This window comes from Pinus tabuliformis, chromosome 7, assembly GCF_031772625.1.
Source record: "Pinus tabuliformis cultivar Carrire ecotype Pingquan chromosome 7, CPIR1, whole genome shotgun sequence".
NCBI classification, from domain to species: domain Eukaryota; kingdom Viridiplantae; phylum Streptophyta; class Pinopsida; order Pinales; family Pinaceae; genus Pinus; species Pinus tabuliformis.
In genome coordinates, this window is record NC_142293.1 from 1289949457 (window position 1) to 1289971903 (window position 22447).

General features: G+C 36.5%; 1 protein-coding gene and 2 pseudogenes across 1 annotated transcript; 2 read left to right on the forward strand and 1 right to left on the reverse strand.

The window, feature by feature from the left end:
• Positions 1 to 8373: 8373 nt before the first annotated feature.
• LOC149252213 (uncharacterized) lies at positions 8374 to 8868 on the reverse strand. Its single transcript, XM_089454099.1, has one exon. The coding sequence runs from the start codon at positions 8866 to 8868 to the stop codon at positions 8374 to 8376; it is 495 nt and encodes a 164-aa protein (XP_089310225.1).
• Positions 8869 to 16804: 7936 nt separating this feature from the next.
• LOC149252214 (cytochrome P450 750A1 pseudogene) lies at positions 16805 to 17473 on the forward strand (annotated as a pseudogene).
• Positions 17474 to 17512: 39 nt separating this feature from the next.
• On the forward strand, positions 17513 to 18159 carry LOC149252215 (cytochrome P450 750A1 pseudogene; annotated as a pseudogene).
• Positions 18160 to 22447: the final 4288 nt, after the last annotated feature.

Genomic DNA, 22447 nt, shown 5'->3' on the forward strand with positions numbered 1-22447 from the left:
TATTTCTCCTCCTATAGCATGTCATTTTACTAGCACTCAAATTGTATTGAACTCACTTTTTAATGTATCTTCAATTTTTATCAATGTGTGTCTTCTAAAAAGTATGTGTGATGGGTACTCGTTTGATGAAAAATTTAATTCTGCATTGAATGAGTGTCTACACTTGAAATTTGAGTAAACTTATAAGGAGATAAGCCAAAAATACAATTAAAAAAATAGTTTTTCTTATTTTCCCTCCAAATTTTTGACAAGTACCTCTTTTTAAATTTAAAGAATTTTGATTGGTTTACATGTTATGACATGGAAATTACATTAAAATTTCATGGGAACTTTTAGGCTAAAATTTCCTCTAATGCATAGCTATAATTAGATCTAGGGTCAATCGAAATAGAAATAACTTGATCACAAAGCTTACCGTGCATCTTAATGATAGATGTATGATAGTATGCATGTTTGTTATGCAATGTTGCATAAATAAAAGGAATACTCTCACCAACATCCCCAACAGTCTGTGCATTCTATGCACTATATATCTAAGGCCTTCCACCCTAATTCTGTGGGGAATCTCTCTTGTGATGATCTTTGCCACAAATCCAACATTCTATAGGCTTCCAGCCTGCACCCTTGTTCTTTTCCTCAGATCGATGCCCCTATCCTCTATCTCATGCATTTAACTTCTTAGATGACATTATATTCTCTTTATTACCGGTACCATAAGTATTGTTCGCTTTCTATTCCATTTTCATTTTTTCTTTGAATTACCTTTCCTATCTAGCATAGTCTCTGATTCGTGCTCTAATTGTTCATAACAATGCCTTAACCTTTGAATGGCCTCCGCCAATGATCTAGGCTCATCGAACTCAATCCTGTGTTTGAATGCAACTAGTAATCCACTAATGAACCTCTAAATCTTGGCCTTTTCTTTAATGAGATAAGGCTCATACCATAGTAACTCCAAGAACCTACTAGTGTATCCATCATCTGTCATCGATCCCATCTTTAGCTCATAGAATTATTTTTCCCTATCATCAAAGTATCTCTCTGACAAATACTTCTTCTTGAATAACCTATGAAACTCACTCCAAGTAAAGTGTTCCTTATGAATGCATCTGCCATTCTTCACGTCTTGCCACCGAATGTATGCTTTACCTTTGAAAATGAATGTAGCTACTTTGGATTTCATTTCTTTGAATAATTGTGCACCCTGAAGAACTTCCTCATGCCAAGCAACCATGTCTTTACATCCTGTGGTTTCTTCATCTCTCCATCAAAATTCGCTGGCTTTGATTTCTTAAAATCATCTAGCAAGTATCCCTTATCACTCCTCTTATAAGGATGATAACGATGACGATCGTAGTGCCTATCTGAATCAGAACTAGAATAGTACATGTGTCTATCCCCTCTCCTATTCGGAGTGTCCAACAATATTCCATTTCAAACCATTTCATCTCTATCTGACTTATGACCATCATGTGATCTAATACCATATGCCACATTAGTTATGCCCTCCTGCTCATAGTCGATCTGACATGGTCCTCGTCACTGAAAATCTAACAAATTTTGATGTATCAGTGCATTCACCACTGCTTGTTTCTCCTATGCCTGCATGATTCTGTCATTATCTGCCTTACAACTCCTTATCTCTTCCTTTAATCTTCTCAATGTATCTACCAAATTGGAAGAGTTCCCAACACCATACTATTCATTTGATTCATAGGGAGATTCCTTTTAGTCTACCATCTTGCTAGCCATTTGATATTTCTACCTGCAAGGTATATCATGTCAGCGAAACCAAATCATAATAAACCAACATACCTTAGTATAGCTAAAGGAGGATACCTTGTCTGCAAGATCAACAAATAAGTGTTATACATGTATAACATAATCATTACAACATATAGAAAAATAACGCATAAGCATGTAACCATGCAACCATCATTCTAGATAGGGTCCAGTCATCAATGCATGACCTTAAAAACAACACACACCATGACCTTATGCATCACAAAAATCACTATATCACTGCACAATTGACCACATGAAAACATTAACATGCATAAGAAATCTGTAACCAACTACATACATGTATAAACACATGTACTTAAGCATAAACGAACAATACTTGTAATCAAACCTACAAGAATGATATATGTAACCAAGCATACAAGAATGGAAACAAACATACAAGAATGTAACCAACCATGAAAAATGTTACATGAAAGCGACGTATAACAACATTTAACCAATCATACACTCACGATGATGCACTGCACAATAACAACATCAACTTCAACATGACGACGCCACTACAACCATGATCAACATTATGCAAATGCAACAAGCACATGGAATGCAAGTGTAAGAGACACACATAAAAATGACATGCCTACATGACCAACACACAACCCATCCAATCCGAAGGGTGAATCATGCTTTGATACCACTATGTAACGCCCTCCTCCCACATCTACCCAAGCAATCGGCTAGCTGGGGTAAACATGTGATTAGAGGCCACTATGATATGATTCGACCTCCTAACTCATGTTAAGGAAGTGGAACGAATGGAAACACACCATCCCAACATTCAACATCAGCATTAGTACCCTTAGAAACTAGTCCAACCTTTCTACTAACCAGCCCCTAGGTCCCACTGAGCTTTTAGACCACTTGAACTCTGGATGCTCTCATGCTATGGGCATGCTAGTGTCTAGGGAGCTTTGGACACTCTCATAGGCCTGCAAGCCAACATCCAGGGACTTTTTTACATAATGTTTTGCAATCTTCCCTGAGATTTCACCCACTTTTTCAGGCCCAGAGCCCAAGTCATTGACTAGAATAGGATGACATCTTCAGAATAGTAAAATAACAAAGAAATGACAATATAAATGCAATCACTTGAATGAGACCTTGACTTGACCCTTACTAGACATGGAAGGCATTTCGTCAAACATATCACGAATATGTAATCTACATGTGTAAATAACATATCTGAGCATAGGGATCTCATACTTAGCTAAAAATCGCTAAGAGGAATTGTTGCCTCAACAAACTGAATATCGTTTCATCCATTATGTCATTCATACATTGTTCATTCATTTACGAGTAAAAACATGATGAGAGCTATGCATAACTACTGTTACAAAACACATACATAACTAGAATAGTAGCAATAGAAATACCAATGAAATCACAACCATATAATCCACATATAGACCAATATAATACTCATAGAAATACATGGAGAAATAACCTCATATTGATGATGCAAAATCCAAACATGGGACTTCCACATTCCATCTGACTGTAGAATGGTTAAGCCAAATCTCACTTCAACTATTCACCCTCATGCCATATTCCAAGCATGAATGTGGGATCTCATAGAACACATCAATCCAAAACCATCCAAGGCTTTCATGTGCCATCCACCTCAACCCATCAAATAGTGATTCCACCTCATGGATGGACATCACAAAACCATCATCATATTAGTCTCCATCCAAGCCTTCCAGGGCTTCCAGAGCATTTGTTCCAACTAAGGCATCTAGGACTAGTAACTTAACCCACAACTGCCACCAGGCTTCCAGAGCGTTTGTCCATCCAAGGCATCCAAGACTAGTAACTGAACCGACAAAGGGCTTCTAAATCATTTTTCCACCCAAGGATTCTAGGACTAGTAACTAACTCACAAAGGGCTTCTAGAGCATTTGTCCAACCAAGGCTTCCAGGATTAGTAACCCAACCCAAGCTGTTACAGGGCTTCCTCAGCGTTTATCTAACGAGGGCTTCCAGTAACTAATAACTCAACCCACATTAAGGAAACATGAGAACCAACCAAAACAAGACAAGGAAATAAGCCCACAATCTCCATGACTATCCAGAAAATGGAAAGTATAGGAAATCCACTTGTCATTTTCCTTTAGTTTCCTTCATTTTCCTCCTCACATGCAACTTGTGACATTTCACCTCCCTTTTTTCTCCTAATTTCCATTATTTTCATAAATAAATGTGCCAAGAATGCCATTTTTCCTTTCCAAAGCCTTAGGCATTGCCTTTGCCAATTTCCTTGGCCATTAATCAATCACAAGTGATCCCCATCACTAGGATTCTTCCCAACAATCAGCTTGGAATAAGTGTCGCATCAACTGTGGTTATTATTTTTCCTTTATTAACTTTTATTACATGGAATTTTCACTAGGTTTGTTACACATCAGAAGCTCAATTGAAATTATAACATTGAGAAAATTATAAGTGTTGTTTGGAAAGTAAATTGTGGGCTTGAAAACAATTGTAAGTTGGTAGATCTTTGGATATAGGAAAAGAAACTCCTCTTTAAGATTCTCTTCACTCCTATTATTTTACATGGACTTGATGAGTGGGGTTGTAGTACATCCTTAGATTATTTGAGGAAGATTGATTGGATCCAAAAGCAGCTTATAGCCTTCAATATCAATATTAAAGGAAATACTCAATATTTTATCCTCTTGATTGAAGTCCTCATGATTGAATCCATCCTTCCCCCATTGAAAGCATGGAAATTACTAGGTAACTTATGGAAAGGAAGAATTTATTCAACATGGAAGCAAAGAGATTTTCCTAAAATTAATTCTAAATCTAGTAAAAACTTCTGCCTTCTGATCTAGTGAGGATGACATAAGGATGCCCAAGCTTGGCTAGCACAGTTGGGGATAAAGGAGGATATCATTTTGTAGAATAAGGATAATATTAAACATATTATTACTTCCACATTTAATGTGAATTTGTGGGGAAATAAAGAGTTAGAGGGAAAACAAAAAGTAATCTATTATAAGGAGGTGATCAACCTCAATCTAGAAAACCAAAATTATCTTTTGTCTTAACTATTGTTAAGAAAAAAATGAACATTGCTAAAATTAGAACTAATTCTCATGAGCTCCACAGTAAAAATCAGAGTTTGTAAATTCCCAAAACATGTTGGGATGAAAGAGTCTATCACCTATGCGATGCCAAGAGCATTGAAGATGAAAATCATTTTCTCTTAAATTGTCTTTTTTATACTCACATTTGATCTAATTTTAAAAATATTTTCCTTGATACTAACCTTCTTGACCTTTTAAGTTAGCAAAAATTTGGCGATCTAGGGACACTTCTCTCACTGATTTTCGAGTACAGAAAGAAAATGTTAAAGAATCGTAATTAACCTCTTACCTTCTTAATGTTTAGTATACCATCTAGGTATTTTTTTTGATGTTAATGATCATCGCCATCATCATTAGAAGTTTGATTCCTTCATAATCATGATGTTAATGATCATCCTCATCATCATTAAAAGTTTGATTCCTTCATAATCAGGTATGATTATAGTAGCAGTGACTATGGGAAAAAGCATGGATGATATCAGCATGTCGAAGACTCATATGGCTAGGACCTTTGATATGAAGGATATAATGGTAGAAAAACAAATCTTAGGCATAAAAATACATAGATACAAGAAAAATTGTAAGCTTGAGTTTTCACAATAGAATTATAATAGGAAAATACTTGTAAAATTCAAAATAAGTAATATGAAACTTATAAATATCCTTTTAGCTTCTCATTTTAAGCTTTCTTTAGTTTTATGTCCTAGTAATGAGGAAGAAGAGGATTATATGTCTCATGTACCATAAGCTAATGGACTAAGAAGTTTGATGTATGCGATGATATATACTAGAGAAGATAATTTATATGAAGTGGGTGTTGCTTGTAGGTGCATGGAAAATCTAGAAAGCGAGCATTGAAATGAAGTGTAACAAGCAATTTGGTATCTTATAGGAATAAGTGATTACTGCAACACATTTAATGGTTGTAGTGATTTCATTCCTAGTAATGTTGATTCATATTTGGCAGGTAATTTTGACAGTAGGAGATCTACTTGAGGTTGTCTTTACTCTTGCAAGAGAATCTATTAGTTGGATGTGAAAGCTTCAAGAAATAATTATTTTATTCATTACCAAGACAGAATATATCCCTGTCTCACATGCTTGCAAGGAGGAAATTTGATTGAATGGGCCTTTTGGGTGAGTTTGGAAGAATGTAGGATGATTTAACTATATTTTGTGATAGTCAAAGTGCTATCCATTTGGATAGAAATCCATATTATCATAGTAAGACTAGGAGTATTGATATTGGTTATCGTTTTGTAACACTAATTATTGATAGAGGTGAACTATAGCTTAAGACAATCCACACTCAAGAAAATATATCAAGCAAATTGTTATCGAGGTGAAAATTCTTAGAATTGATGACAACAAAATTAAAAAAAATTGTAAAAAAAAGAAAATTACATATGTGAATATTTTCGAAGATTGAATAACATTGTTGGTTGCTAAAACTTATAAATTTATATAACAAATGTAATGGCACATGATAAAATATATCTAGGGCAATGAAAGAGATGATTAGAGTGGGTTGTAACCTAGATAGATATATCAAGGCAGCGTGAAAGATGGGTGGAGTGGGTTGTACTCTAGATTTTCTTCTTGATAAATAAAATATCGTATGTGAATTATTGATTTCATCATTATTTCTCTATTATTAATATTTTATACAAGATACAATACTAACAAGTACCCTATTTTCGTCGTTGGCTTGAAAGCAAAGAAAAATAGCACACTCATTGACATCTCCAACTTGTATAAAATATTAACATACTTTAACATCTACAAAACATTCAAAAAATATTATGTTGTTGGGCGTGGAAAAACATGAAGAATTGGCTACAACAAACCAAATCTTATGCCTCTAGTCAATCTAACCATTCCAAAACCATTAATATTTCCATATCATCTTTATGATTATAGTTAGCTTATGATTTTTCTAGTGCAATTAGAACTTGTAAAATGTGACATAATATTTTGCATAATAAAACACTAGTGAAATCTGACATAATATTTTACATAATGAAACCTTGGTGGGTAAACTTTTTTGTATATATTTAGTTAATATATAAATATTTGATAAAATAATATTAACTATTACAGTTAATTTGATTTCAAATTTAATTAAACACAATTAATATTAATAATTTATTTTATTTAAAAAATAATAATAATTTTTTCCTTTAATATATATTTTCCCATTTTTAAATTATTCAATAGGTATTTTCAAGCTCTAAGACTGATAAAAATATGTAATTAATTCAATATTAATATAGTAATTTCGATTATTTATTAACGAGTATGAAAGAAAAGTATAAGATAAGCCAGTTATGAAAATCCAATACCACACAACATTTCTAAAAATTTGGAAAGAAAGCGTCTATTATATAAATTTGCTAATATGGGATTTACATAACCAAAAAGAGGCTGAATGATAAGCGAGCTTCAGATAATTTGTTCGAACTTTGGTATATTTTTCTCGTAAAAAAATCATGAAACACGGATCACAAAAGTGGAAAATGGTATAATTTTTCAACTATATTGATAGACGATAAAATTTGGCAGAAATGTAAAATGCGGTGTAATCATTTTCGCTTCTTGACAAAATGACGTTCATCAGTTTCCCATATTTTGATCTCTTCTGGAAGTGGGCAGAGTTTTATTTTGGACTTCATGCAAAAACACCATCAAATAAACAAGTCTATTAATGTTTTTTTGCTTAAACAAAAGACGAACCTTCTATTTCTTTAAACCAGACATAATTTACAACGTGTACCTAATTCCTCCAGCAGAGTGGAGAAAGTCGGACAAGAAAGAAGACCTAAAAAATTTAAGTCCATCAAACTCAGCAAGTACATTCGTAATACTTTCGAGAATCAACAGAAACAAGCATCGGGAATCGCAGGAAGCATGAACCCACCCCCCGAAAACCCTTGCCAGCAAACCCATAAAAAGTCACTTCATCATTGCCGTTCATTCACTTTTTTAATCCAACGTGGGAGAAGCATATCGCTCCATAAAGTAGCCCGAAGTTTAATCCCCCGGTCCCACCAAACTGCCCACTTCATCCCGATCGTTGATCGGGCCTACGAAGATCAGACGGTGGTGCTGACTATCGCACGCCTGAAATAACCGAAGGTTAATGTGTGATGGTATTCACCGCCATCCCTCATCCACGTGTCAAAAGGTGAATGGAATCGTTGCCCCAACTGCAAAACTACCTTCAGCTTGAAAGCGGTGCGATCGCACCAAAACCATTCGAGAGGTGGTTTTAACTCCCACTCCTGGAAAAAGAGGGGGATTGAGCTGCCAGAACAGGGTCGACGATCAATCTTCTCTGCCATGCTCCTGACAGTGAGAACTGGACCCCCTCCTTTAGGGACTTTCATTGTTGCACCCTCCGTCTTTGTTGAGACCGCCTCTGGAGTGCTAACCTCCCTAGTCCTGTCTGACCAAAAGTGAAGATTCTGGAATGCTCTACTCATTGCCTGTTGTTTTCCTTATTGTTGTTCTGATACCCTTGTTTGTATTCTTCCGCCTGGTTATGGCAAAGTTCTTTTAGGTCATTCTGAGGCATTGCCATCCAACTCATCGAAGCTCTACTATCTTTGCAAGTGACCCCTTGGTTGGCTAGAATGTCAGCCAACTTGTTAGCCTTTCTACATACATGGCAGAATTTAAGTGTGCGTAGTTCCTGCAGATGATCCTGAATCTTATGGAGCACCCTTAGTAACCTCCAGTGTTTTGTAGCTTTTTCAGGCCCTAATCCGTGACTAATTTTCTTGGCCGCATTGATGACCAACTTTGAGTTCGCCTCTATCATCACATTCTGGCAATTTTCTTGTTTCAGAAGTTCTAAGCACTGCTCCAGTGCTATTAGTTCCACCATATTGTTGGTGGATTTTCCTAAATGACAATGGAAAAGGGAGATGATGTTTCCATGTTCATTTCGAAGAACTCCTCCAAAGCCGGCCATTCCCGGGTTATCTTTTGATGCTCCATCGATGTTATATTTCAGAAAACCTTCCGAGGGGGAATCCAAAATTCTTTGGCCTTTTCCTTCATGCTTATTTTCCTATCCAGTTCTTGTGGAATGAGCCCCTGCAAGTTTAACTGTTTGAGTATTCTCACTTCTGTTTTGGAGGGAGGATTCTTGGGTAGATCCCTAACTGTTGTGCTTACTGTCTCTTTTAACTGTTTCAAGATCTGCTCCAGCAGGCGAGGAAAGGTGTTCTTCTCTTCTTTGAAGATTCTTTTGTTCCTCTCTTTCCACACATTCCATATTATGAATCTTGGCAGGAGAGCCCAGGTTGAGTTAAGAATTTCATTATCCGAACCATAATTTCTCCAACTGTGTAGGGTGTTAGTTATAATGTCTTTGTCTCTGTCAGACTGATTGAAGATGTTGGCAAAGAAATCCCATAACCTGGATGTGAAAATACAACTATTGAGAAGATGTTCCATAGTCTCCTCTTGTTCTCCACAGAGTTGGCATCTGGAGGGCCCCAGAATACCCCTCTTTCTAATATTGTCCCAGGTTAGTATTTTCCTGTGGTGAACCAACCATAGAAAGAGTTTGATCTTTGTCCAGCTTTTGCTTCTCCATAGTTTCTGCCAAATTCTGACCGCGCCTTGGGATTCCAGCCATAGGAGAATATCTTTAGCTTCTTGAGAGGTTGAATTCGGATAATCCATAGTATTCATCTTATTTTGTCGACGTTTCGAGCCTAGAGCAAGACTCATCATCAGGACTTGAAACGTCGACTAAGATGAATACTGTGGATTATCCGAATTCAACCTCTCAAAAACCACTCCACAGAAACCTACAATCCAAAAAAAAATCTTTAGCTTCCTTGATATTGAAGTTGCCCTCTTTGTTGTTACCCCATCTTAGTTGATCCTGCCCTTCTGTGATAAGAATCATCCTCTGATCCATCATCTTTTTTAGGGTCTCTGCTTGGCCGTTGAGGGTGCTGTCCTCTTTGCCATCTATCTTCTTCCATATTCTCTATTTACCTGTGTTGTGAGCATTGTCCCAAAAGTATTTTACCTTTACCATACCTTGGTTGTTTGTTTCTTGTTTGAGGCCCAAAAATTCTTCTTTCAAGAGAATTTGTTCTTGTTGCCATTTATCCTCCCAGAATAGTGCCTAATCTCCATCTCTGATTTCCCAGAAACTGTTTTTCTGAACCACCTCTCTGTTCTCCCAGGCCTTATTCCATATGGGAGAGCCCTTCATATTCCCTGACATTCTTATTAGCTCGGAATAGTGCCAAGAGCTGGCATATATTTCCTTCCAAATGCTTTCCCATTGAGCTTTGGGATCCTTTACCCACCACCACCAAAGCTTGGCCCCAAGAGCCTTATTGAGAATCTCTAGATCATCCAATCCTAGACCTCCTTGGTTCTTAGGTTTACAAATCTTTTCCCATGACACTAAAGCCCATTTTTTCCTTGTTTCCTCCTTTCCCCAAAGAAAGTCTCTTTGAATAGTGTTAAATTGTTGTAAGACTCCTTTTGGCACTGGGAGAACTGAAAGCATAAAGATTGGGATAGCTTGGAGCACTGCCTTTGTAAGGACCAGTCTACTAGCCAGATTTAAAGACCTGTATGTCCATTTTTTGACCTTATCTTGCATCTTGATTATTAATGGTTCCCATATGCTCTTATGTAAAGGTTTGGCCATTAGTGGAACTCCCAAATACTTAGAGGGGAGGGACTCTCTTTGAAAGCCAAGAATTATGGAAACATTTCTCTGAATGGCAATGTGAGTGTTAAAGATTTTTTTTTTTGACTTGGTAAGATTGACCTCCATACTTGTAGCCAAGGAAAAGTCATTCAAAATTTGTTTGTAAGCCAACACTTCCTTGACTGTGGGAATGCCCTGTAACAAGGTATCATCTACAAACTATTGATGGGTCAGGACTTGACCATTCTCCGATAATTGGAGTCCTCGAATTTTGTCGGCTGCCTTGGCATGCTTAATGGACCGCCCCAACCCTTCCATCATGAGGATGAAAAGAAAATGAGAGAGCGGATCCCCCTGTCTAAGTCCTCTACAAGGAAGAAAAAGTTCAGAGGGTGAGCCATTGACTAAAATTGAAAAATTGGAGGAAGTCACGAGGGCCATAACCCATCTGATCCAATTATGATAAAAACCATACGCACTGAGCATTTTCTTGATATATGTCCAGTTTACTTTATCATACGCTTTGGATATGTCCAGTTGCATTATCATGCCTGCTTTCCTTTTGCTGGTTAACGAGTGAACTACTTCGTGAGCTTGAATGATGTTATCTAGAATTTGTCTGCCTTCCAGTACCCAGATTGTTCCCTTGAAACCAGTGTGGGTAGCAAAGGTTTGAGTCTGTTGGCCACTACCTTGGAGATTATCTTGTATACTACATTGCATAAGGCTATGGGCCTATATCTCTCTGGCGTTTGTGCATTATCTTGCTTTGGAATTAAGGCGATGAAGGAGGTGTTGAGAGCTTTCAAAATGGTTCTGTTCAGCCTGGAATCTTCCACGACCTTTACAATGTCCTTTTTGACTATGTTCCAACAAAATTTGAAGAAATCTATGTTGAATCCATCTGGACTTGGAGCTTTACCATTTTGCATCTCCTTAAGAACCTCACTGACCTCCCTTTCTATTACCGGTCTGTTTAGATTACTGTTGTCCTATCTGGAAACCAGCTTGGGGATGTGTTTGGTGAAGTCTTTGATGAAAGGTTCCCTTTCTAAGGAGTTTTCCTGGGAAATACTTCGGAAGTGTCTTACTAGCACAACTTCTATATCCACATGGGATTGGTGATTCTGCCCGTCCTCGTCCTTGATCGAAGATATCTTGTTATGAGTCCTATTGGCTATTGTGGATCTGTGGAAAAATCTAGTGTTGCGCTCTCCTTCCTTTAGCCATTGAACTCTGGATTTTTGTTTCCAAAAAATTTCCTCTTGTTTACACAACTCTTCCCATTCTTGATGATGCTTCTCTACCTGATTATTTTTTTCCTTGTCAAATCCTTCCTTGATTAAAGCTTGGTTGAGTTTCAGGATTTTGTTTTCAACCGCTTTCTTTCCTGCAAAAATGTTTCCAAATTCATTCTTGTTCCAGTCTTTTAGCCTCATCTTAATGTGCTTTAATCTTTTGTGCAGCATGAACATTGAAGATCCCTAAATCTATAAATCTTCTGTCCACCATTTTTCAATGTTACTGCTAAAATATGGATGTGAGAGCCAGATATTTTCAAATCTGAAAGGTCGGTTTCTTGGGGTACCTATGCCTTTGATCTCCATTTGAACCGGCCAGTGATCTGAGCCTCCAAAAGGTAGAATTTCTACCATTATTTCCTTGTCTAAAAGTATGAGATCCTCAGAGATCATGAATCTATCTAACTTGGAGGCAACCTGGGAGTCCCCTCCTCTTTTATTATTCCAAGTGCAGAAGCCATTATTTGTTTCAATATCGATAAGTTTCATGTCTTTTGAAAAGATTTGGAAGGTTGAGGAATATTTATTGAGAGCTCTAGTGTCCTCCTTTTTCTCTGAGAGAGATCTGATCATGTTGAAGTCTCCTCCTATGACCCATGGTGACCCTTGATGCCTGGCCCGGAGATCCACCAAGGAGGTTAAAAACTGAATTTTGTCATCTAACCTTTGGGGGCCATAAACATTCGTTACTAGGTAAGTGTCCCTGCCTCCCACAGGCTGTATGACCACCGATAAATAATTCCTTGTTGCCTCCGCATAAATTATTCCAATCTTTTGGGGATTCCAGAGAGTGAGGATGCCCCCTGCTATGTTTTTAGCTTTAGCTTCTAGAAACTCAAATCTGTTGAGCCATTTACTATGTATTTGTCTCAACTTTTGAATAGAGCATTTCGTTTCTTGGACAAAAATTATATCCGGGGCTACTTGCTGCATTTTGTTATTCAACAATCTCTGTTTTCTCTTACTGCCTAGATCTCTAATATTCCAAGTTGTAAATTTCATGATTAAATATTGGTAAAGGAGTAACTGGTTAGATCTTTCATCTTAGCTGAGTCTACCATGAGCTTTCCACATTCCATCAGTAGCTCGTTCTGCTTTTTCCTGCCTCTTTTTTTTACTGGGTTTCTTAGAGCTAGCCCTGGAGTAGTTTTGACTGCTTTCCCCCCTTCATTTCTCTATCTTTTAGTGTTGCTTCCTTCCTCCAAACCCTTGGCTTGAGTTTGCCAAAGGAATAACTGTTGTATTCTATTGATCTTTTCTTGTGGTAGCGATTCTACCCCTCCCGAAGTTCCCTGATTTAGGAATCCTTCTAGATCTAGGTTTTCTCTGTCCAGAATCTCCTGTAGCTCATTTCCTTTTGTTTCCATCTCACTCTAGTTCATTTCCTGATCCATTTCTAGTTCTGAATCACTCATCATGTTTCCCTCTTGTTCTTCATTTTCCTTTGTGTGGTCGTTTTCTGCTCCCTTATCCTTTCCTATGCTCACAGGTGGGCAGTGGTTATGGAAATTAGGCAGGAGTACCTGAGCTTATCTCCCTGCCTTGCACCCTTACCTTGGTTCTGGTATTGGTCACCCTCTTGCAGCCATATCCTAGCTCACAGACCCATTTGTAGCCAGGTGTTGCTAGTGCTCCCATACCTGCTGACCCTTGCCTTTGCATGCTAGTTCCAGTCCGTTTTTAGCTCATCTCTTCACCTCTCATGCCCCCCGGGGTCCCTGGAAATTCCCCTATGGTCCTGCCTTGCCATTTTCTCGGGTTTGCTCAGCCAATTTCCCACCCTGCTAACATCCCAACTCGAAGGCTGGTCACTCCAGAGCGGCCTTGTATTGAGGCTCCTCACGGTGCCCACCATGTCATAGCCCCAGCTTCTGCTCAAGAGCAGAGTCAAAACAGTGCAGAGCCAGGCGAAATATCCCTTTGTCTACCCTAGTTTCTCCCTGGTTAAGCTGAGCCTCATTAGAGTGGCCTCGTGCCCCTCGCTCCTTCCCAACAACTTTCTCTCCAACTCATGGGATTTCCCTTGGAACCCAACGAAGACATACCGGATGGTCGACGCTTGCCCTCAACCTTCGCTGCTTCTCCTCCCTTCCACTTTGCTTCTCCTTCCTTCCCCACTATACCTTACGCCTTCCCTGCACGTCCAAGACACCTTCCCCCTTCGCCACCTTCCCTTATGTCGTCCTCTGCCACCTTGCCAGCCCACCTCCCATGCAATCAAGGTAGAGGACACCGCACTCCCTGCCTTGAGCATGTGGGGTGTGGCTGCAATGAATTTCACTGTCCAGTCCATGTCCACTCAGGTCCGGCACCTTTGACACCGCACTCATCCCGATTGGGGGAATTTATGACAACAAAATTAAAAACAATTGTAAAAAAGCAAAAAGTTACATCATGTGGATATTTTGGAAGCTTGAATAACACTGTTCGTTTTTAAAACTTATATAAATCTATATAACAAATGTAATGGCCCCAGGATAAAATATATCTAGCGCAGCCAAAGAGATGATTAGAGTGGGTTGTAAACCTAGATATATCAAGGCAGCCCAGAAGATGGGTGGAGTGGGTTGTAAGCTGAAATTTCTGCTTGATAAATAAAATACCTTACCTTACACAATATTAGTCTTTAAACATGTAAAATTCATGTTATGTGAATTATTCATTGCATCATTATTTCTCTATTATTAATATCTTACACAATATTAGTCTTTAAACAAATAAAATTCATGTTATGTGAATTATTCATCTCGTCATTATTTCTCTATTATTAATATTATCTGCAGCTTATACTTTAACATCTATAAAACATTCAAAAAAATATTATTTGATTACAACCAACCAAATCCTACCCTTCTACTCAATATAACCATTCCAAAAGCGTGAAACACAGATCACAACCATGGAAAATGGTATAATTTTTCAACTATATGGATAGACGATAAAATTTGCCAAAAATGTAAAATGCTTCCTGCCAAAACGACGTTGGTCAGTTTCCAATATTATTTTGGACAGCTCATGCATTACGACTTTGGCCTCCTTTTACATCGTTACATCGCTTTTCTGGGTACTAGAGATAATGATCGCGGGATGCAGCCTCTCCATATGATAAAATCAATGGGTTCACATTAGTGTGTGAGATTGTATCAAAGAGACGTTTTTGTTTTTTTGTTGTATTCAGAGATGCTTTAGACTTTTGATTACTTATTTCTTTTTAAGGCATAGCATGCAGTTGACCTATAATGATTAAAGCTTTTCAAAAATCAGAAAGATTCACATCACAGAGTGATCAATCTTTTTCATGTTTAAAAATTTTTAAAGTGTAAAATATAATGTAATATTTTTTTTATTGTTTATATTTTATTTTCAAATATTAATAGAGTATATATAAAATTAATTAAAAAAATTAATTTTATATATATATATATTATTTAAAATATAATTTTTAATTTTATTTTAAAAAGGTATTGATGCTCTGTTTTAATATTAAGACATAATATTTTTACAAAACATTATGATGTATTAAGAACTAATAGTTTCACATAAAATATAAAAATATTATTTATAGGATATCAATAACAAAAAAATTGATTAAGGTGATTTTATTTTATTGTAAAATTTAAATGGATTTAATTGAAGATATAGATTGTGATGACACAATACTTCAATAATATTGTTGTAACCTTTTTCATTTATGTTATTGATATCTTCTTTTTATTAGGAGTCATTGAGACCATTAATATTGTCAAGACTAAATTCATGACAATTAAATTAAAAAAAATTACTTATGGTACTTTCATATATTACAACAATTACTTGGAAGAAGTTCCACGGTACAAATATCTTTGAATCTATATCAATCATAAGTCCATTCAGTATTATCACAGTGAGAAAAGAATAAATGGAGGATAGAAAACTTATTATGGGCTTGAAAATAATTATAAGTTTGCATATTTTTAGATATGGAATAAAAATAAGCTCTTCCTTGAGACTCTTATCACTCTTATTATTTTATTTTATAAGGGTGTGAAGTTCATGGCTGCAATATCTATAAAGATACATGGAGGAGGATAGAGCACACCTTAAGGTAGTTCATAACCTAAAATAGCAAGATTAAATGTAACACTCCTTATCATGTCCTCAGGATTGAAGATAGTCTTTCCCCATTGAAAGCATGGCTATGACTAGGTATCTTGTATATAAGAAGAAGTTAAACATCATGGAAACAAAGAGGTTTCCTAAAATTACTTTCAACTCTAGCCAAAATCCCTACTTTCAGCTCAGGGATGTATTGACTTAGTTAAACCATTGCTAAATAAAAAAAGAGATGATTTTCCAAAATAAAAATAATATTAAAATTATTATTATTTCAAAATTTTAGAAAAATAATGGACATGTGAGAAGAAAAAAAACAAAACTAAAATATTATAAAAAATACAATCAAGGTCAATTTTAAAAATTAAATTTTTGTTTTGTTTTAAATAATACTAAAAATGAATATTATTGAAATAAAAACAAATAATAAACCATTCTAAAAGCACCATCAATCCAAATAAACAAGGCTTTTAACTTTCATACCATAAGAAAATTTAACATACAAAATAATTTCTTTACTGTTTTTAGCCTAAAAATAAAATATCACATACAAAATAATTTCTTTACTGTTTTTTAGCCTAAAAATAAAATATCGAAGAATTCTGAATAATCTAATATTTTCTTAAGATCCAATAAAATAGATTTGTGCATGGTTTTGAATTATTTGAAATTTATTTACCATTTGCTTCACGATTATTTGAAATTCACTTACCATTTACCTTCACGCATATTATCGGGATAAACTGAGCTTTGATAGACCTTATGGCGGCTATAAATACCATACGCTTCTGCCTTTCATTCAGCGTGTCAGTTACCAACGTGTGTCCGACATGGAATTTCATATTACACTGCCTGCTAATACAGCAGCTATGGTTGGTTTATTTCTGTGTTTATTTTTCATACTCTTATTGCATAAGAGAAGGATTAGGGCCAGATTGCCTCCAGGTCCCTTTCCATGGCCAATCGTCGGAAATCTCTTCCAACTGATCCCTCCTGCTCACCGTGCTCTTAAAGCCCTTGCTGATAAATATGGCCCCATTTTCTTTCTGCGCTTAGGCTCTCTCCCTACCGTCGTCGTCTCTTCTTCTGACATAGCCAAAGAGTTTCTCAAAACTCATGACTTGATTTTTGCCAGCCGACCTCCAAAAGCCGCTGGGAGATTAATGTTTTTCAACTCTAAAGATGTGGCCTTCGCTCCGTATGGAGATCACTGGAGGGAAATGAAGAAAATATGCGTGTTAGAACTGCTGAGTGCCAAAAGAATTGAGTCGTTCAAGGGTGTGCGAGAGGAAGAAGTATCTGCGATGATCCGTTCACTTTGGGAGGAGAGTGAGAGCGGAATAATGGGTGTGAATATTAGCAAGGCCCTCTCTACTCTCAACTCCAATATAATTTGGCGGATACTGGCGGGGAGGACATTTTCTGACGATGATTTGGATGGCGATTTCAAAGGTTTCAAGGATTTATTAGTAGACCTGATAACTGCGGTGGAGCATTAGACAAATCTAAAGAACTATAGGAGCATTAGACAAATGGAAATGGTAACGGACTGCATAGGTTCATGGACAAGGTATATTGTCTTTTAAATTTATATAACAAATGTAATGGCCCCACGATAAAATATATCTAGCTTAGCGAAAGAGATGGTTAGAGTGGGTTGTAAACCTAGATATATCAAGGCAGCCAAGTGATTGAATCCGATGTAGTGAGGTTGAAATACCTCCAGTGCGTAGTGAAAGAGACGCTAAGATTATACCCAGCGCTTCCGCTAGCCATTCCTCATCAATCTGTAGAGGCTGTTACAGCAGGCGGATACTCTATCCCTAAGAAAGCCATGTTGATTGTGAATGTGTGGGCTATAGGAAGGGATGTCAATGTGTGGGGGGCAGATGCTTCCGAGAGATTCATGAAGGACGAACATGTGAATTCAGCAGATCAATCAGACTTCCGTATGATTCCGTTTGGGGCAGGAAGGAGAGGATGCCCAGGGGCCCCCATGGCTATTCCCACCATCGAACTCGCAGTGGCTCAGCTGATGCACACTTTTAACTGGAGAGTTGAAGGTGATCCGTCGCGGCTTGATATGACGGAAGTTTGTGGGGTCTCCATTCCAAGGCAAGTTCCGCTGCGCGCTTATCCAAGCTTGAGGGTAGGCTTTCCTCTATACTCCAGCGATGAAGCGTAGGAAGAGGCTAGGTACTGTGGGGCTTTATGTACAGTGGCTTCCCTATTTTCCCTAGTGGCTTTAATTTAGCTACCAATGCTTTCGCTACATGTTATTGTAGTTTAGTTTATGGTATTCTAATATTCGTAGCAATGCTTTCGCTACATGCTCTTGTAATTTAGTTTATGGTAATTACGTAACGTTGATTATTATGCTGATTTGGGTACCTTGCCTTATCATTGGTCAGTGGGATTCTTGACATAGAATCTGGATTGTTAATCATATAACCAGCAATAAGTAACTTAGCTGAAAAAATAAATTTAACAATCACATTAACGTTTCTTTATATGAATTTTTTTTTAACAACCACATTAACGTTTCTTTATATTAAACGGGCACCAATATTAATTAAGGTTCATAATCATCCTCTACTTCTAAATTTTTATAAATAATTTAAAGAAAATAAAATAATGCAATGAATCGTGAAAGTATGCAACTAATTATAGATATTTTAATTAGTTTTTAAAGGATTGTTTGGGTTAAAAATATACATCTTTTTCACCTATTTGGCGTTGAGTAAAGAATCGCCCAAGCATGTAACAAATTTTACGTATTTTAATTAATTTTTAAAGGCGATTTTGTTAAAATAATATATCTTTTTCATTTGTCTGGCTTAGAGTAAAAGGTGAGAAGGTGCTCTCTTAAGGCACTTAATGTTGATCGGAAAATCTACTAGCAAAAATCGAGTCAAAGTAATCAAGCCATAGAGTTAGGTAATCTATGAGTTATCTCAATACTCATATTATCTAGCAAAAACAAACATATATATATAAATGTTTTTGTTTGAAATTGAGTATTTAATTATCAACAATTTAATATCATATAATCACATTTTAACATGTCATATTTATATAAGTGAAAATGTCCATATTTTATATTAGCTATCTAATTATTAATATATAAAGATGTTAATTGAGCGCATTTTAAATGATTGGGAAGAATAATTGAGACACTCCCTCTCCATGTTCAATTCATGCAATTGACATGATGATCTTCCATTCTTTGTAATAGTTTTATGTCTTGTTATTATTGTTAAAATAACCCTCTTCTTAAATATATTTCTAATCAATTAAAAATTTGTTAAATCATAAGTTTGAGCCATAAAAATCTACATAATTTAAAAAGAAAATCAATAAACTAAATTTTTTATAAATTCAAAAACAATTTTTAAATAACAAAAAAGCTTGTAAAATTTTATATTACAAAATTCCTTTTACTTATTTATAAATAATTTTAAAAGGGAACAATTCAATTGGCTATCACTTTATTATTATGATATAAACCATAATATTCAATGTTCAAATTTCTGTAAATCAAACTAACAAAAAAACGCTATGCTTATAAATAGTTACAATTTAAAATAATTTATTTCCACACTGTTTATTTCACGATGAATTCCTCGTCTTTGCAGTGTAGAAAGAAACATTAGCAGACAATCATGAAGAAGATATTACTGGTGCATTTTACAACGGCTTTTGAATCATTTAGCATCAGATCACCGTTATTTCACCGTTATTTCTATCTGTCTAACAATTCTACTACGATACCTTCAAGAGTGACAATGTCCACGAGGAGCCAGCTTTAAGCAGAGTCACTATGTCACTGTGCTTTTTTGTATAGACTGTTTTATTACATGAGTTGATATTAGTGTAACTGTGTAACTTATTATATTTTTGGTAATGGATTTTCTCAGATTTTTATTACTTATCAATAATAAAAAAATATTTAAAATTAAATAAGTCAAATCAAAATCTTCATTTTTTTATAAAATACATTCTTAATTTAACAAAATAAAATGTTCAAAAGATAAATAAAATATTCAATTCAATAAAATCAAATTAAGTCAACAAACATTTTTTGATATTTGAGCAATTATTTTCAATCATGTCAAGAGGGAAAGCAACAAGGTAGCGGACCCCTTGCCAATCTGGGGAGTAGAAAGCAGGCATTCTCTTCTAACAGGTACCCTGGATATAATACACAATTATGAACAGAAACAGGAATGCAACACTCTAGTTCAAAAGGACGCAGCCACCGCGGATGCAGGTCCTTTAGAGGACAGTTAGGGTGATGGGACAGGGGTGCGGCTATGCTGGACGACACCTGCCAGCCCAGCACCACCTGGAAATGGAAGGGACGTGGATCATTGCAGCCGAAGGGAGGTTCACATGGCTATGCGCATTGGGACAGCATGCACAATCTGTAAATGGTTCAGACCATCACCTCCGCATGCTTCAGATCGGGTTGGGCTTCAGCTCCATTTAATGCATGAGTAATGGCGGGGGATAGCCGAGGAGAGGTGGTCGTAATAGAATTTATGTATTGCAATTGTCTGGTCTGGAAGCTTCATATGCGTCGACTACCTGGTGAAGGTGGGATATGGGTGTCTGCCGAGTTATACTTGGACGCTGAGTCGCGCCCTCCGCCTGCTCCCAATTTGCTCCTCTGTCCATTCTCTAAACACCATTTCACCCTCACTGTTCCTTATCTCATCATGGTGAGACAACGTCTGATCAGCAGAAGGGGCGGATCGAGGGGAGGAAGCTCTCGACAGCAGGCTAGGAGGCGAAGCACCTCGAGCTCTCCCTCCTCCATGGCGGAAAATCCTCGCTATCCTAATACCAGAAGCGGACGGGGTCGAGATCGCCTTCATTCTGCTCCCTTCCCTCTGCCTCAGCATCCCTCCCCCCACACCACGTTTTTCCACTTCCACAGCACACTCAATCAGCCCATTATCACCGCAACCATTGTAATCTCCTTCTCTAAGGAGGTGGCTCAAAACACCTAGGTGCCCTCCCCAAGAACGATGCGCTTAAAGGGGAAACTAGTTAGTTCAGAGCTCGGAAGAAGGCTAGCAAAGATAAGGAAGCTGCGCACGGGGAACCGCCCAGCCGGAAAGGAAAGGAGGTGGTGGGGGCTCAGCCTGAGAGTTCTGAGCCTCAGCTTGACTCGCCAGCCATGGAGCAGCGCAAGGAGAATGAGGAGGACACACCACTGGAGGATGGAAGAGGAGAAGGCGAGCGCTCTCCGCCAGACAACCGCGAAGATTGGAGCTGCCCGATAGTGGAGGAACCTGCCACGGAGGAGTTCATCAACCAGATCACCAATGCCAGGTGGCATTTCTTTTAACTCTTGGTTCAGCTTCTTTTTTTCCATGTAGGCACTCTCTGGAGGACGAATTGCAGGTTTAAGGTTGTTTTTTTTAGCAATGCCTAGAACACTGTGGCAAATGTTCAATGATGCACTCTTTTTTGTAATATTTGTACTTTCAGACTGGTTTCCCCTCTGTTGGGGCAGTCTTAGAACCAGTTCTTCGGCTAACTGAGATAGGCTGTTCTTCGGTACAGCCAGTATCACTCTGTAAATAGCTTTTTTCCTTTCTTAATAGATTAATCTTACTTAGCAAAAATAAAACATTTTTTGATATTTTGTTTAAATACAATAGTAAATATCATAATTGCATTTTCATGTTTAAAAAAAATTATTTATTATCCAATTATTTCATCATATACATTTAATATGATTATTTATTCATACTTCTTATCAAAGGATTTTATAAAAAAAATTATTAATAATTTTTGTTGCACCTAGAAACACTCTAAAGTTCATTAAGTAACAATGACGCTAATAACATGTCATCTATAATAAATTAATAAATTAATGATTGTATGTATTAATCAAGTATCTTTCCAAATAATCTAATAAGTTAATGACTGTATGTGTTAATCATGTATCTTTCCAAATAAGTTTTATATCGAGTAAAGGTACTACACTTTCTAAAAACAGCCTATAGTCCAATAAGTAACAATGACGCTCATAATAAGTCATCTCTAATAAGTTAATGGCTGTCATCTCTAATATGTATGTATTAATCACTTATCTTTCTAAATAAGTTTTATATAGAGTAAAAGGTACTACACTTTTTAAAGGAGAAAATTGTTATCAACAACAATTTAACATCACATTATACTTAAAAATTAATTTAAAAACAAAATATATTTATATATATATATATATATATATATATATATATATAGTCTATAAATTAATTTAGTTAATCTTGTTTCTCAACCTGGTCTTGACAATAATCCTTCATGTGATTTTTCGTAAGATCTTAATCATTATATCATGAATCATAGAAACATCCAATCTCAGATTTTATTCCTATATGAGAGGGATGTTACAATCAATATTAGTCCTTTTGAATGAAGAAGGCTGAAGGTTGTGAAAAATAACACAGACCTAACGT